Genomic DNA, 15,294 nt, shown 5'->3' with positions numbered 1-15,294 from the left:
ATTCTAGTGGGGAAAGACAGACAGTAAACAGTAACACAACAAACATAAATAGTTAAATTATATAGTATGTTAGAAGGTGATATAAAAAGTAGAACAGAATAAGGGGATCAGGAATAGGAATTTTGCACATTTAAAAGGGGTGGTCAGGATAGGACGCATCTTTGAGCAAAAGCAAATTGATGCAACTAAAACGTAGAATTCTGATTGGGTTAAAGGAAAAGAATGGTGATCATACTTTGCATTTACCTTGTGATATGCAGTTTACAAAGCTTTGCCACTCAGGGGTCACTGGAGGAACTGGTGCAGAATTTGGAAAAAAAGGATGAATTCCATTTTAGCCATATTACGTTTTAAGTGCCACAGGAAATAAATGCCTATCTGGTAGTCAGAAATGCAGCCCTGGAGCTAAGGAGAGATATTTGTGATAGAGATGTCGATTTGGAATCACTGTAATACCTTTGCTGGCTGAAGCGGTGGGAATGAATGGGTGAGCTCCCCAGGGGACAGCAGAGTGATGAGGTCAAGGGGAGAAGCTCACTATTAAATGTCTACATTTCAGGAGATGAAGACAAAGAAAAATGGGCAGAGGAGTATACATTTTACCCGGATCAGAGATAGAGACAAGGCAAGAAGACTGCGTTATTAGCATTTTAAAATTTCCTCTTTCATTTCTTCCTTAATGTAAGCTGGTTCTTTTCACGACAAAACACTCCCCCCGCGCTACACCTCTTTTTGCGCGAATCTTTCTCCAGGACCTTAAAAGGGTTTACTGAGCACTTCCCGCGAGCCAAGTATTTGGGGTTCCAGATCCTGGGATTTTGTCCTGACACTGCCTCCTCGTTTTAACACCCTTGCCTCCTTCTGCAGTGCCAGTTTCCAGGGAGCTGAAGCACAGGAAAGGCCTACAGAAAACAAAAGGCACAGTTTCACAAAAAGCCAAAACCAACCAACCCACAAAACACAACTGTCAGGGGTCTATATCCAGCACCTACCGCCTTTCCCCAACGCCCCCAGCCCCGCCCCTCGGCCCCACCTCCTCCCGCCCCTCGGCCCCACCTCCTCCGCGCCCCCTCGGTCCCACCTCCTCCCCGCCCCCTCGGCCCTCACCCCCTCTCGGTCCCCTCCGCCCCGCCCCCTACGCCCCACCCATCCTCCCATAGGCCCCGCCCCCTACGCCCCACCCATCCTCTCGTAGGCCCCGCCCTCGGCCCCACCTCCTCCCCGCCCCTCGGCCCCACCCATCCTCCCCGCAGGCCCCGCCACTCGACCGCACCCACCAGGGCCCCGCCCCCTGGCTACGCCCACCCACCCACCCACTGGCCCCGCACCTCGGCTATACCCACCCTCGTGCGGGCCCCGCGCGTCTTCCCCACCCTGCCCGTCTGCCTACCCCGCCCCTCGCCCCCACACGTTCTCTACGCAGGCCCCCGTCCCTCTGCCCCACCCTGTTCTCGCCACTGGCCCTGTCCCCATTTGCCGGCGCCCTTCCTCTTCGCTTCCCCGTAGCTCCCGCTTTCGCCTCGTCGTTTACGACTCCGTTGGGCTCCGGCCCTCCCAGAGAGGCCTCCATAGCGCAGGTTCGTGGGTTCTCGCGGACCTTTTTCCGTGTAGCTTTCTCCTTCTTCCCGGCATTCCTGCTTCCGTTTTCTCACAGCCCTCTGGCTTTTCCACCGAGACACTTTGCGCTCAGGACTTCAGTGACGTCATCTTTCTGCGGCGCGCGGACACCCGCCGGTGGAAGAAGAAACAGCTCCGCCGTCCTTCGCTTCTTTTGCTGGGCTGCTGCTCCTTCGGCATCATGGCGCCGTCACTGTGGAAGGGGCTGGTGGGCATCGGTCTCTTTGCCCTAGCCCACGCCGCCTTTTCCGCTGCGCAGCGTAAGTGCCTGGGGCACGGGGACCGCTTCGGTGTGGAACCCTAGGGGCGGTGTGTGGGCGCACTTCTAAGGGACCATCGGACCGAGTGTCAGATTAATGGTCCTTTGAGACCTTACAGTTTGGGGTGACTAAGAAAATCAGTGCAGGAGTTCCCAGTGGAAGGTTCGGAGTTTGAATTTGGAGAGAGTGTGGCACCTGAAATTGCAGGAAGGTTGGAAGGAGGTGTCTGGGAGAGGGTTCAGAATAGGAGTCTCCAGGAATCCAGGACAAGTGATGTCAGATCCAGCATGGGGCAGATCAGGCACAGTTGTGAGATTGAGGACTCTGGTTGCTCATGGTCCCACGACAACCAAGTGGACAACATCTTGGGCACTCTTGGGCTGTCCAGGCAGAGACTGAGTAGTTAAGTGACCGATTGCCTCAGGGAGGCACTGTGGTACAGGAGAAAGAGCACTGGACTGGGAGTCTAAAGGACTGGTTGTTAAAAACTTGCATTACCGCTACATCTGTGTGACGTTGGGCAAAAGATTTGTGCTACACTGCGTTATGAAATTCAGTTTTGGGTCGCTGTTTGAAATTGCGCTGTGTTTAGGTGCTAGAGATACAGTGATGCCCTGAGCCAGTTCAAAGTCTAAAGGAAAACAAGTGGATCAAGAAGTAGTTACAATAAAGTGATATGCTAAAAGTGTATAAGGATGCATGGAAGCAGGGACAGTCATATTTTGGGGGAACTGGGAGGTTAAGGAAAGTATCCTAGATCCTTGCTGCTTACAGTGTGGTCAACAGACCAGCATCATGAGCACCACCTGGCAGGTAATTAGAAGATACTCAGGCCAGACCTGTTCAATCAGAATCTGGGTTTTAATAAGATCCCAGGGTGATTTGTATGCGCATTAGTTTGAGAAACACTGTCCTGGAAGAGATTAGGATACACTGGAGTACTGTGTCATTTTCTACAATAAGCTTTAACTGTAGAATTATATGATTGTGGGGCGAGAAGGGCCTTTGGAGTTCACTGAAGTCCAACCCCTTCATTTTACAGATGAGGAAATTCCTGGTTAAAGGTAGTGTTAGAAGCAGGCGAGGCTTCGTGCAAACTAGCAAGCTAGCTAGGAATTGAACCAGATAGGAGATTAGTCAAAATCGATTTCTGGTGTTGGTTTGATGTTTCTTTTACACTTGTCTTTATGACAGAGCTGTAGGTTAAAACTTAAGAAATGTCTCTAAACACATTCTTCTTCAAGAGTCAATACACATGCACTCAAAAACAGTTTGAATTATTTAGTCCAAAGTACGTTATTAAATAGGGATTGTCCTAGGTTCATCTAGAATTAAGATTTTTGTATTTTATGTTTTGGGTGATGAAAATGCCTTGTGGATTTGCCACTGCAGTGAGACCTCTTTATATATAATGCTCATGTTAGGGAGAGAGTAATATGTAACTTTAAGACTAAGTGTGTCATGTCAGACTGTAGCAGCAGATAGCACAATGTGGTGCTGTGGCATGCTCATCTTTGCTGTAATGAACTTTGTTACAGTAGGGCACCAGTCATTTACTGTATCTTGTTTAATCCTCACCTCACATTATTCTCATTTTACTGTTGTGGAAATTCAGGTAATGAAAAAAATAGATACTGTATTTCTTTGATTCTAAGACACCCACCATTTTAACACTCTGAACTTGAGATATGTATTATGATCACTGCGGGCTTCTTTAATTAAATGAAATTATAGTAAATTGAAGAGCTGGCACTGATTTAGGCTTACCAGTTTCCAAATCCTGATCCTTTTCTTTTATCCCTTGCTGCCTCCTGAGGTTAAGGCAGCAGCAGCGGAATTATAATTAACTAGTAGAGGCAGAAATTGATTTCATGGAATTCCTATTCCACCACTGCCCCAGCGTATCCTCTCAGGAGAACCATTTCCATACCAGTATTATTTTGTCCATACTGTGTGGTGGTGGTGCTATTTCAGAGTTGAGATTTTCTGTAGACTTTACTTTTTAAATAATTGTGATTTCTTTGGCGAGTTAGTGAAAGTAACAGTTTTGAGAAGTTTCTAGTATTTCTATAATAATGAAAGAAAAATTATACTAAGGTATTTCTGCCTCATACTTGCTCACTTGTCACTCTTACCCATTTTATAAGGTGACAAAGCAGGTCATGATGAAAATAAAATAGTTGACTAAGATAGAGCTGACTACCTTAGAAGATAGAAGGTTTTGAGGAATCCAGGATTAGCATTACTTTATGTATAGCATATAAGTCAGCCACTTCTTTTTTTATTTTTTATTTTATTTTATTATTATTATACTTTAAGTTTTAGGGTACATGTGCACAATGTGCAGGTTAGTTACATATGTATACATGTGCCATGCTGGTGTGCTGCACATAAGTCAGCCACTTCTTTGGTATATTGATTTGCTTCATTTTAAGAAAGAAAAATGAACTACAGTTTCCTTAATGGTATGCTTCTGGTTTATAGATCGTTCTTATATGCGATTAACAGAAAAAGAAGATGAATCACTGCCAATAGATGTAAGTTGGTCATTTATATTCCGTTACATGTATGTTTAAAATCAGCCACATAGCTTGTAATAATTTTTTTTTTACTGGTTTTTCGTAAAATTTTTCAGACATGAAATAAAATCTGATCTCCACTTTTCTTTTCTTTTCTCTTTTGAGACGGAGTCTCACTCTGTCACCCAGGCTGGAGTGCAGTGGCGTGATCTCAGCTCACTGCAAGCTCCGCCTCCCAGGTTCACACCATTCTCCTGCCACAGCCTCCCGAGTAGCTGGGACTACAGGTGCCCACCACCATGCCCGGCTAATTTTTTGTATTTTTAGTAGAGACAGGGTTTCACCGTGTTAGCCACGATGGCCTCGATCTCCTGACCTCATGATCCGCCTGCCTTGGCCTCCCAAAGTGCTGGGATTACAGGCGTGAGCCACCACGCCTGGCCTGTGATCTCCACTTTTCATCACTCATAAAGCTCAAAGATTTGGAAAGGTTTCTCTATTTGGCTTCTAGAGCTGTAGTCGAAATAGTCTTTCTCGAAGATGCTCTGTCCATAGTATGGGATGGACTTAAAAAGTTGATTATTTAGCTTTATTTCTTAGAAAAGTTCATTTTTATGTAAGGGAAATAAAGCCAACAGTACATTGTTTAGGGACATACATAGGTGGTAAAATGAAAGTGGTTTTAGTTTTTTTTCTTTTTTTTGAGACAATGTTTTGCTCTTGTTGCCCAGGCTGGAATGCAGTGACGCGATCTGGGCTCGTTGCAACCTCTGCCTCCCAGGTTCAAGCAATTATACTTCCTCAGCCTCCCAAGTAGCTGGGATTATAGGCGCCCACCACCACGCCCAGCTAATAGCTAATTTTTTTGTATTTTTAGTAGAGACAGGATTTCCCTGTGTTGGCCAGGCTAGTCTCGAACTCCTGACCTCAGGTGATCCATCCGCCTCAGCCTCCCAAAGTGCTGGGATTACAGGTGTGAGCCACAGCGCCCGACCAGGAAAGTGTTTTTTAAAACTAAAATGATAAGTATTCCAGCATCACTCACAATTTTTATCTTTACTAGACTTGAAATTACACAAGTAGTAAGTTCTTTGTAACAGAGTCAAACAGTAAAAACTAAAACTGACCCTACACAATTATAAAAACACCAACAACAGAAGAACTGGCCCCGTTCCTTGGCAGTTCCACTTCTACTCCCAACAGTTTGGAGTATAGCAGTAGTTCAGTCTTCTTCCTATACACAAACAGCATTATGTATGTGTAGTTTTACCTAATCCAAACACGTATTATTTTTTCTTTAAAAAGTTATACATGTGTATATATGTATAGTTTTATAATTAACTTTTTTATTACTTAACAACTTCAATCTTACTTTCATGACAGCTCATATAGATTCTTGTTAAAAGTGCCTGTGACTGTGTTATATAAAACAAGTCTTCTGGCCAGGCATGGTGGCTCACGCCTGTAATCCCAGCACTTTGGAAGGCCAAGGCAGGCAGATCATGAGGTCAGGAGATCAAGACCATCCTGGCTAACACGGTGAAACCCCGTCTCTACTAGTAAACACAAAAAATTAGCCGGGCATGGTGGTGGGCGCCTTAATCCCAGATACTCGGGAGGCCGAGGCAGGAGAATCACTTGAACCCGAGAGGCAAAGGTTGCAGTGAGCCGAGATCATGCACTCGAGATCTGCACTCCAACCTGGGTGACAGAGCGAGACTCCATCTCAAAAACAAAAACCAAGTGTTCTTGGTAGACTGGTGGTGGGAATGTAAATTGGTATCATATATGATGTTAGATTTTAATTTAAACAGGAAAATAGATTGTGGCTAATTTTGACTTTGTCTGTAATTAAATATATGATTGATGAGGCTGTTAACTCCTATCACCTTTTTTTTGTGGTAGATACACACACACACACACACACACATATTTATGTCTATTTTAAAGAACTTTTTTCTATAATCTGAACATGCCCATAATCCCATGTTGGTTAAAATAAAACATTCTGCGTTTTTGCTCGCTCAACCTCTTTGGAAAGCAGTTGATATTACTCAATCAAATTGAACATGTGCATACTCTACACTCAGTGTTTCCATGTATGAACTGGGCGACATGCATATGAATATTCATGTTGATTGTGAAGGTAACAGGAAACAACCCACATATCCAATAACAACAGCAGAATGGATAAATTGTGGTATTTTCATATCATGAAATACAAAGCACAGTGAAAACTGGCCGAGCACGGTGGCTCATGCCTGTAATCCAAGCACTTTGGGAGGCTGAGGCAGGCGGATCACCTGAGGTCAGAATTTGAAACCAGCCTGGCCAACATGGTGAAACCCCATCTCTACTAAAAATACAAAAATCGGTTGGGTGCAGTGGCGGGCACCTGTAATCCTAGCTACTTGGGGGCTGAGGCACGAGAATCACTTGAACCTGGGAGGCTGAGGTTGCAGTGAGCCGAGATTGCACCACTGCACTCCAGCCTGGGTGACAGAGCAAGACTCCATCTCAAAAAAAGAAAACACACACACACACACACACACACACACACACACACACACACACACACAATGACATAATGTTGAGCGAGGAAAGCTAGACACAAAAGAATACATTTGAGTCCATTTAAATAAAGTTCAGTATGGGCAAAAGTAAGGCATATATGTTTTAGAGATTCATATATATTTAATAGCTGGTAAAATTATCAAGAAAAACAAGAAACTGAGTAATATATAATTCAGGACCATAGTTAACTTTGAGAGGGAAGGTAAAGGATATAATCTGAGATTGACATGTGGAACTTGAAAGGTACTAGGAATGATCTATTTCTTAAGCTGGGTGGTGGGTACATGGTCTTTTAATTGCTTTATGCTGTGTACATATGCTTTCTGCACTCTATGATATGTAACAATAATACTGGCTGGGCGTGGTGGCTCACGCCTGTAATCCCAGCACTTTGGGAGGCCGTGGCGGGCGGATCACCTGAGGTCAGGAGTTCGAGACCAGCCTGACCAACATGGAGAAACCCCGTCTCTACTAAAAATACAAAATTAGCCTGGCGTGGTGGCGCATGCCTGTAATCTACTCAGGAGGCTGAAACAGGAGAATTGCTTGAACCAGGGAGGTGGAGGTTGCAGTGAGCCGAGATTGCACCATTGCACTCCAGCCTGGATAACAAGAGGGAAACTTCGTCTCAAAAACAAAAAGCAAACAACAACAACAACAAAAAAACAAAAACAATAATACCTTAAAAATTCTTAGTTGCTCTTGGAAGCAGGTAATATTTGATCATTGAGTTCTGAGTGGCTCAGTACCATTCAGTACTCAGTGATTTTGCTTATTTGAACACTAGATTTATTTATTGAAGCATCAGAGGTATTTTTGCAGCCAATCCACAGAATTTATAGATTGTATTGTGTCTGAATCCCAGTCATTTCAAGTGAGCATTGTCTCCCTGATGGTGGCCCTGAGAGGACTACCTGTTAGAGGCAATGAAGAGGTAGAGAGAAAATTGTAAATATTTATAATAATGTTTGTGTTATTTAGTATTATCAATCTTTATACTCACAGATAGTTCTTCAGACACTTCTGGCCTTTGCAGTTACCTGTTACGGTATAGTTCATATTGCAGGAGAGTTTAAAGACATGGATGCCACTTCAGAACTGAAAAATAAGTAAGTCTTTCTCTTTTCATAGGCATTGCATTTCATAGAGGTTTGCTGTATTCACATAATTTTAAAAAGTACGTTTTCTGATACATAAAAGTTGGTTTTGTTTCTGCATTTTGATTACACAGTTTGTATGAATAATGAGGTAAAAACATTGAGGCGGTATTTGATACTGTAAGAAAATGGAAGATGAATGCCCGATTATTCACAATAGAATCAAAAAAATACGTTGCTTAAAATTATTGGTTGGTTGTATGGATGAAAATAGATATATAGAAAAATAATGCCTCAGAATTTTTAACCTTTCTCCTTCCATTCCTTCCTTGCTCCCTTTCTTCCCCCCTCCCTTCCCCCTTTCACTCCTTCCATCCCTCTCTTCCTACCATCCTCTTTCTATCCTCTTGTCCCAGCTTAGTCTTTGGAAGAGTAAGTGGTTTTCGGTTTCCCCTCTCACTTGAACCTAGTATGTGAGATAAGCTCTGCTCCCAGGCCCTTTTCTACTACTGGATTAAAAGTATATTTGTTATTCTGCTTTCTTTTTTTTCTCCTGGACTACTTCTAAGCTATTTTCATGAGCTGTGTTTGCTTTTATTTTTCATATTTTTACTTTCCTAAAATCATCCTTTAGCTTTGTTCAGTTCCATCTCTGGACTTTACCCACCTTCTTGATCCTGGACATGATGCCCCTTTACAATATTTTCTTAGAAGGAGTCACAGTGAACATTTATGTGTTAGAGGAAAGTCATATTCCCCTTTTAGTTCATTATGTACATTTTATTTATTTTTATTTATTTCTTTCTTTATGGAGACAGAGTCTCTATCAACCAGGCTGGAGTGCAGTGGCATGATTTTGGCTCACTGCAACCTCTGCCTCCTAAGTTCAAGTGATTCTCCTGCCTCAGCCTCCTGAGTAGCTGGGATTAACAGGCACCTGCCGCCACGCCCGGCTAATTTTTGTATTTTTAGTAGAGACTGGGTTTCACCATGTTGGCCAGGATGGTCTCGAACTCCTGACCTCAAGTGATCCACCCGCCTTGGGTTCCCAAAGTTCTGGGATTACAGATGTGAGCCACCGTGCCCCACCCAATATGTACATTTTAAGGAGTTACATATCAGGCCTCTTTTTTGTATGGGAGTATGCTTGGATGTTTAGGTGGGCTGACTGAGATTTGAGTTTTTATCAAAGGAAGAGTTCTCCTATCCTTTCCAGGAAAATAATATTGAAAAACAAAAACCATAAAGGCCACACACCAAGGTGTTTGTGAACTCTTTTAGACTACATATCTCTCACTGGAAAAGAAGAAAGGATACTTTACTGTCATCACTGCTTGCTCTTACAAAGAGTCTACCAAGAATCACAGGCAAGGGGCCAGGAAAGAAAGAAGTAAAACAATGTCATTAAGTAGGTGGTAGAAAAATATGTGTTTGGACAATAGCAGGTACAGAGGGCCAAAAGGAATTTTTTGTTGTGCTTGAAAGATTCTTGGAAAACAGATCTGTGAAACGATCATATGGCTTGAATAATGAGGGCCAAATGAGAATAATCAAAGCTGTAATCTATGTGCTGCTTTTTTAAAAAGACTATTCGACATGCGTTACTGTTAGATTTACAGGGGAGATTAATAGTTAAGCTAGTATTTGTGTTGTTATTCATAGGCATTCTGGAAGGAATGGCTGGATAAAAAAAAAATATTAGAAGCCGGGCATCATGGCTCATACCTGTAATCTCGGCTCTTTGGGAGGCTGAGGTAGGAGAATTGCTTGATCCTAGGAGTCTGAGACCACCTGGGCAACATTGGGAGACCCTGTCTCTACAAAAAATAATAATAAAAGAAAGCTATGTGTGGTGGTGCGCATCTGTAGTGCCAGCACTTGGGGGGCTGAGATGAGAGGGTCGCTTGAGTCCAGGAGTTTGAGGCTGCAGTGAGCTATGATTGTGCTACTGCACTCCAGCCTGGGCAGCAGAATGAGACCCTATCTCTATTTTTTTTAAAAAGAAGAAATTTGAGAGCTATATGCTGCTTTTCCAGGTTTCTTATTTTCTTTATATAGGAAAAGAGATACAGTATAATTATTATTTATAGTCTGATTTCATGTATTAATACTTGTTAAAAAATATAACCCATAGTAAATTGATAATTCATTAGAAGCCTACTTATTTTCAAGTAGGGTTTTATAAAGGTTTATCTAAAATTGATGCTTTTTTCTTCTTTCAAGGACATTTGATACGTTAAGGAATCACCCATCCTTTTATGTATTTAATCATCGTGGTCGAGTACTTTTCCGGCCTTCGGATACAGCAAATTCTTCAAACCAAGATGCATTGTCCTCTAACACATCATTGAAGTTACGAAAACTCGAATCACTGCGTCGTTAAGATTTTTACAAATTATAATAATAGGACACGACACAGAGCTGGAATATTGGAGTTTGGGGTATAAAACACTCCTCCCTGCCCCCATTAGTATTTATATTGATCTTTCAGACCTACTTTAGTAAAAAAAACATGGCCCTTGTTTATATACTATTAATCCAATCATTAATGCAGTGTAAGTTATATATGAAATGAGTCTTTGGTATTTCATATAGGAATTATTTTTTTTCATTTAAAACAAATCCACATCTTTTGTAAAAGCCACTGTTTTGAACACATTTCCTTGAAAAATGTTGGTGGTTTTTGTGATTATTTATTTTTTTAGATTTCTTTTCTTTTGCACTACAATTTTTGGAATCCTTTTGGAAATACTGTGTGACTGCTGTGTTTTGCAGCATGAATTATAGTAAAATGGTCTTCAATTCTTAACAAATGGACTTCCCTGATGAGACCAAAATGGTGATTTAACAGTTTTTCTTGTGTCCCCTAAAAAGTGGCTCTGCTTCAGAAGTACTTGCCAGTTTTTAATTTATTTGTGACTTTTCACCCTACCCTGCTCCCATATACCTTCTACCATCAGCTGTCTTGTTTCATCATTTCTCTGAGATTCTGTGTGCAGTGAGCAATTTTTGTGTCAGAAATTCTTTGTCAGAACAAATGTATGTAACAGGCTCAACTTACTGTAAAGCTGCTTGTGTTCTCTTTATTTATCTGTAAAATTTTCCCTAATTGATTATATAGTGTAAGAATAGTTGAAGACTAGTTGAAGACCTTTTGTGATTTCATTATCATGCCTATGCAGAAGAAAAATCATTGAGGAAAATTGTCAGCCAGTTTAACTGATTCAAACTCTGTTTATTTCATACTAAACTAGTGAATAAATGAAATAAAGGAAACTCGTCATTAATCTAAAGACAGAGTTCAAAGGAATTGGGCCAAATATATTCTCAGTATTTGGAACTAATGTTTTTAAGGTTTTTAGGAAAATCAGGTCATTTAAGAAATTGTTTTGTAGTTTCTGGTTCATAGCAGGCTTCAAGTTTTCCATCTTCACTGTATGTTGCTGAAAGTGAGGATGAGGATACAGAGTTGATATTTTTAGAAACAGTAATTTTACTTTTAAGGAAATTGGCTAGCTCTTTGAGCTAGAGAGCTGTAGGAAGCTCAACATTTCTTTGTAGAGAACGTTGCTTTTTTTGGATTGTACAGGTATAAAAACATTGCTTTTGTTGAATTGTATAGGTGTAAAAAGGGAATAACTGTATGCAGGTTTGAAAAGGAAATGTGCTTTAGGCATGAGTCATAAGATGCCATTGTACTTGTAGGCATTTTATTTTCCTTTAGAAATGGACATCAGCTCTTCTCTTCTGACTGGTAACACATAGCCCCAAAGCATGAGATTATTTTTCATTGGGTTTTTATTGTTGTTTAGTTTTGGTTTGTTACGTCAGCCCAGTCTGTCTGCGGAACACTGACTCTGCTCTCTAATGAGAACAAAGTTAGATATCTGCCGATAACCTAAAATAATTTAGAAATGAATTAAAAATGTGAAATCGGGTTAAAGTGATGATGATAAAATAGCATGCAAGAAACAAGCTCCTTCCATCAGACTTGGCTACTATTTTCTTCTGGTATGATTTGGTTTGGAAGAGCCTCTTGTTTCCTTCTCTTTGGGGTATGTCTTCGTTTCTTAATATGTTTGTAACATTATTGAGATATAATTCACATACCTTACAATTCACTTATTTTAAGGGTACAATTTAGTGGTTTTTAGTGTATTCACAAAGTTGTGTAACCGTGACCACAGTCAATTTTAGAACATTTCGTTACCCCAAAAAGAAACCCTGTACCCTTGAGCAGTCACCTCTCATTTTCCCCCAGTGCCCACCCCGTCCCCGAGCCCCTGGCAACCACTAATCTATTTCTCTCTCTGTAGATTTGCTTATTCTGGTCATTTCATATAAATGGAATTCTACAATATTTGGTCTTTTGGGACTGGCTTCCCAAATATGATTTTCTATATGGAGTGAGAAAATTCTTCTCATCTTGAGAACTCTTATTGCTGTGAAAGGGAGTGGTTGGTAAAATCAATAGATTTCAGGCAGGAGGGCCAGATACCTAACAGGTTTTTCTCCGTGAATCTTATGCTGAGTAGTTTTTCCTCATAACCAAGCATTTATGATATATTACTACTTATAATACTGTGGCTAGTCTCTAGAATGGATGTTGAAATCTTTGCCTCCTCAGTCGGGAAGAGTCCTGCTAAAAATCAGGCTAAAAATCAGGCCAAAAATCAGGCCAAATGACTTGGCAAATAATTGACAAAGTGGTTTTCACGTGTGTCTATCTTTGCTAGCAGCTTGTATACCTCAGGCCAGGTGAGCTCCCCAAATTTCTTTTTTCATTTACTCCAGTGAGTTTCTGCTGTCTTTTTCAAGTATGTACCATAGGACTTAAAGGTGATTTGGATGCGTTGTAACACTGCTAAATATGCTAAGTACAGAATTTTATTTACAGTACTGTGAGACAGTCAATTATTGCCTAGGGTAGTTCAAAAATATGATGTGAGCTAGTTAAGCCTTTACTTGACTGATTTCAGTGATATTCAGAAGTGTGTACCAATCATGGCTCTTTAAAATACGGAACAACTCACTTAATAACCAGGGAACCAGCCAAATACTGTGCAGCCGCAGAATATGCATATCAATGAATTGGAGGTGATTATTCTCTGTAACTCCCTAATGATTGTTTTCTAAGCATTGTGGCTTCTCAGTGGCTTGACAGCATCTTCCTGGTTGTATGTGGCCTGTTTACATGATGTATTGAATAATGTTGTTTGTTGTGAGCATCAATGCCTGTAACACCAAACTAAACACATGTTTTTGGGATATGTTTCCAATCTTTAAATGACCTTGCCCTGTCCAATAAATAAATGATTGTCTCACCCTGTTTTTGGTAGTGTTTTTTGGGCTTTTTTTTTTTTGGACTTTTAATCTCATTTCTTCTGCTTTTCTGTCCCCAGAAAAATGTAAGAGCTAATTTTATGACTGTATTTTTCTACTGTGATGCTGTTTTACTAAATTCAATGGATAATTTAATTGTACATGTAAAATATTACTGCAGTTTTATGCTTTTAATAGTCAAAATAGAATGTATAATCTTGATGATGTTTATAAATCATCAAATGCCCTTTGGGGTGTAAAAATGGGTTCTTGAGCAGCAGTGTCTAATGATTCCATCACAAATTTGTTATAAAGCCAAACTCCCATTGAAAGTGTCACTTTATACTTAATAGGAAATCGTTATGATTAAAGCATCAAGGAAGCAAATATAAAGTTTAATGAAAATCCAAGGGGAAGTTCTAAATTGCAAAACTTGGCACTTATCTACAGTATTTTGAAAAATAACACCACCGGTATTCAAACCTACCTAGGAATATCTCAAAATAACCTGTTAATTAAGTGTTCTTAGAAAGGGGAGTGGGGGCAAGAAAGATGATGTATGCACATGGCGAAAAGATCAGATGGTACAGAAAGGTATAAAAACTTGGTCCCTTCCCTCCTACCCTAATACTTCTCTCCAAAAGTAACCAGTTTCAAGTGTCTTGTACTCACAGGAAAACAATTTTTTATTTTTTATCAGCAAATTTGTACTTTAAAAATTTCACATTAATAGATTCAGACTATATATACTCTTCTGTACCTTGCTTTTTTTTGCTACCTGTGTTTTATGAGATCTTTCTGTATCAGTATATATAAAAATACCTCATTATTTTTAGCGGCTGTGTGGTATTCTAATGTTTGAATGTGTTACAAATGTTCAAACACTGATAGGCTCTTTAGGTTGTTTCCAATATTAAATCACATTGTGGTGAATATACTTGTACATATAATGAGTTTTTATTCTACAGTGTACCTAGCAATACAATTGCTGGATCAGAGGGTATTTTTTATTTTCAGTTCAGTAGTTACTGCCAAATTGTCCTCTAGAAATCTTTGCCCAGTATGCTTCCACATATAATGTATGAGAATGATTATTTACCAAACCCATGCCAATACTGGGTACTAAACTTTTGAAGTCTGATCATGTGAAAGTGAATAAATGGTATCTTGCATTTTAATGAAGTTCTAATGCATTTTAATGAAGGTCTGGTACATTTTAATGAAGGAGATGGAACACATTTTCATGTTTATTGATTACTGATATTTCCTGTGAAATGTGTAGTCATGTTCTGTTTTTATTAGGTGATATGTGTTTTATTGATTTGTATGAGCTTTTTGTAAGCTAAGAAAATTGGTCCATTGTCATGTTTAATAATATTTTCCTAAGTTTTATTTATGTAGTTAAACTTAGTCTTTACAGCTTCTGAGATTTTGCCTTGCTTAGAAAGGCCACCTTTGCATTTAAGAATAAATTTAATGTATTTTTCCAGTGTTTTAAAGGTTTTTTTTTCAACTTTTAAATCTTTGATTCATTTGGAATTTGTCTAGGTAGTAAGAGTGAGGAGAGGATTCAACATTTTTCTCTCCAATAGCAATCTATTCTAACCCCATTTATTAACTTTTTCAACACTGATTGGAAAAACCATCATCCTCATTCATACATCAAATTTCCATATGTCTGGTTAGATATGCTTCTGGGTTCTGTAGTCTGTTGCAAAAAATACGAGTCTTTTAATTATTTTAAATTGTTATATATTTTTGTCTTGGGTATTGCTAGTCCATACCTCATTTTTAGGAATTTTTTCTAGTTACTGCATGTTTATTTTTTTCAGATAAGCTTTCATATCATTTTGTCCAAATCTAAAATTATATTTTCCCTGAAATTTAATTTTGAAAAATTTCAAA

General features: G+C 40.0%; 1 protein-coding gene across 1 annotated transcript; it reads left to right on the top strand.

Annotated features, from left to right (window-relative positions):
- Positions 1–1,236: 1,236 nt before the first annotated feature.
- On the top strand, positions 1,237–13,396 carry MMGT1 (membrane magnesium transporter 1). The gene is made up of 4 exons (XM_529222.8): positions 1,237–1,877; positions 4,362–4,414; positions 7,976–8,079; positions 10,291–13,396. Exons 1-4 carry the CDS (start codon positions 1,799–1,801, stop codon positions 10,448–10,450), a joined length of 396 nt encoding a protein of 131 aa, XP_529222.4. The 5' UTR covers positions 1,237–1,798; the 3' UTR covers positions 10,451–13,396.
- Positions 13,397–15,294: the final 1,898 nt, after the last annotated feature.

Source organism: Pan troglodytes, chromosome X, assembly GCF_028858775.2.
Source record: "Pan troglodytes isolate AG18354 chromosome X, NHGRI_mPanTro3-v2.0_pri, whole genome shotgun sequence".
In the NCBI taxonomy this organism is placed as follows: Eukaryota; Metazoa; Chordata; class Mammalia; order Primates; family Hominidae; genus Pan; species Pan troglodytes.
This window is presented reverse-complemented; position numbering and strand designations above follow the sequence as displayed.

Bases quoted from the DNA above. Each gene is read 5' to 3' on its own strand.
- MMGT1 (XM_529222.8), top strand. From the start codon at position 1,799: ATGGCGCCGTCACTGTGGAAGGGGCTGGTGGGCATCGGTCTCTTTGCC. The intron at 1,878-4,361 runs GTAAGTGCCTGG...TCTGGTTTATAG, and splicing joins CGCCTTTTCCGCTGCGCAGC to ATCGTTCTTATATGCGATTA. The intron at 4,415-7,975 runs GTAAGTTGGTCA...TTATACTCACAG, and splicing joins ATGAATCACTGCCAATAGAT to ATAGTTCTTCAGACACTTCT.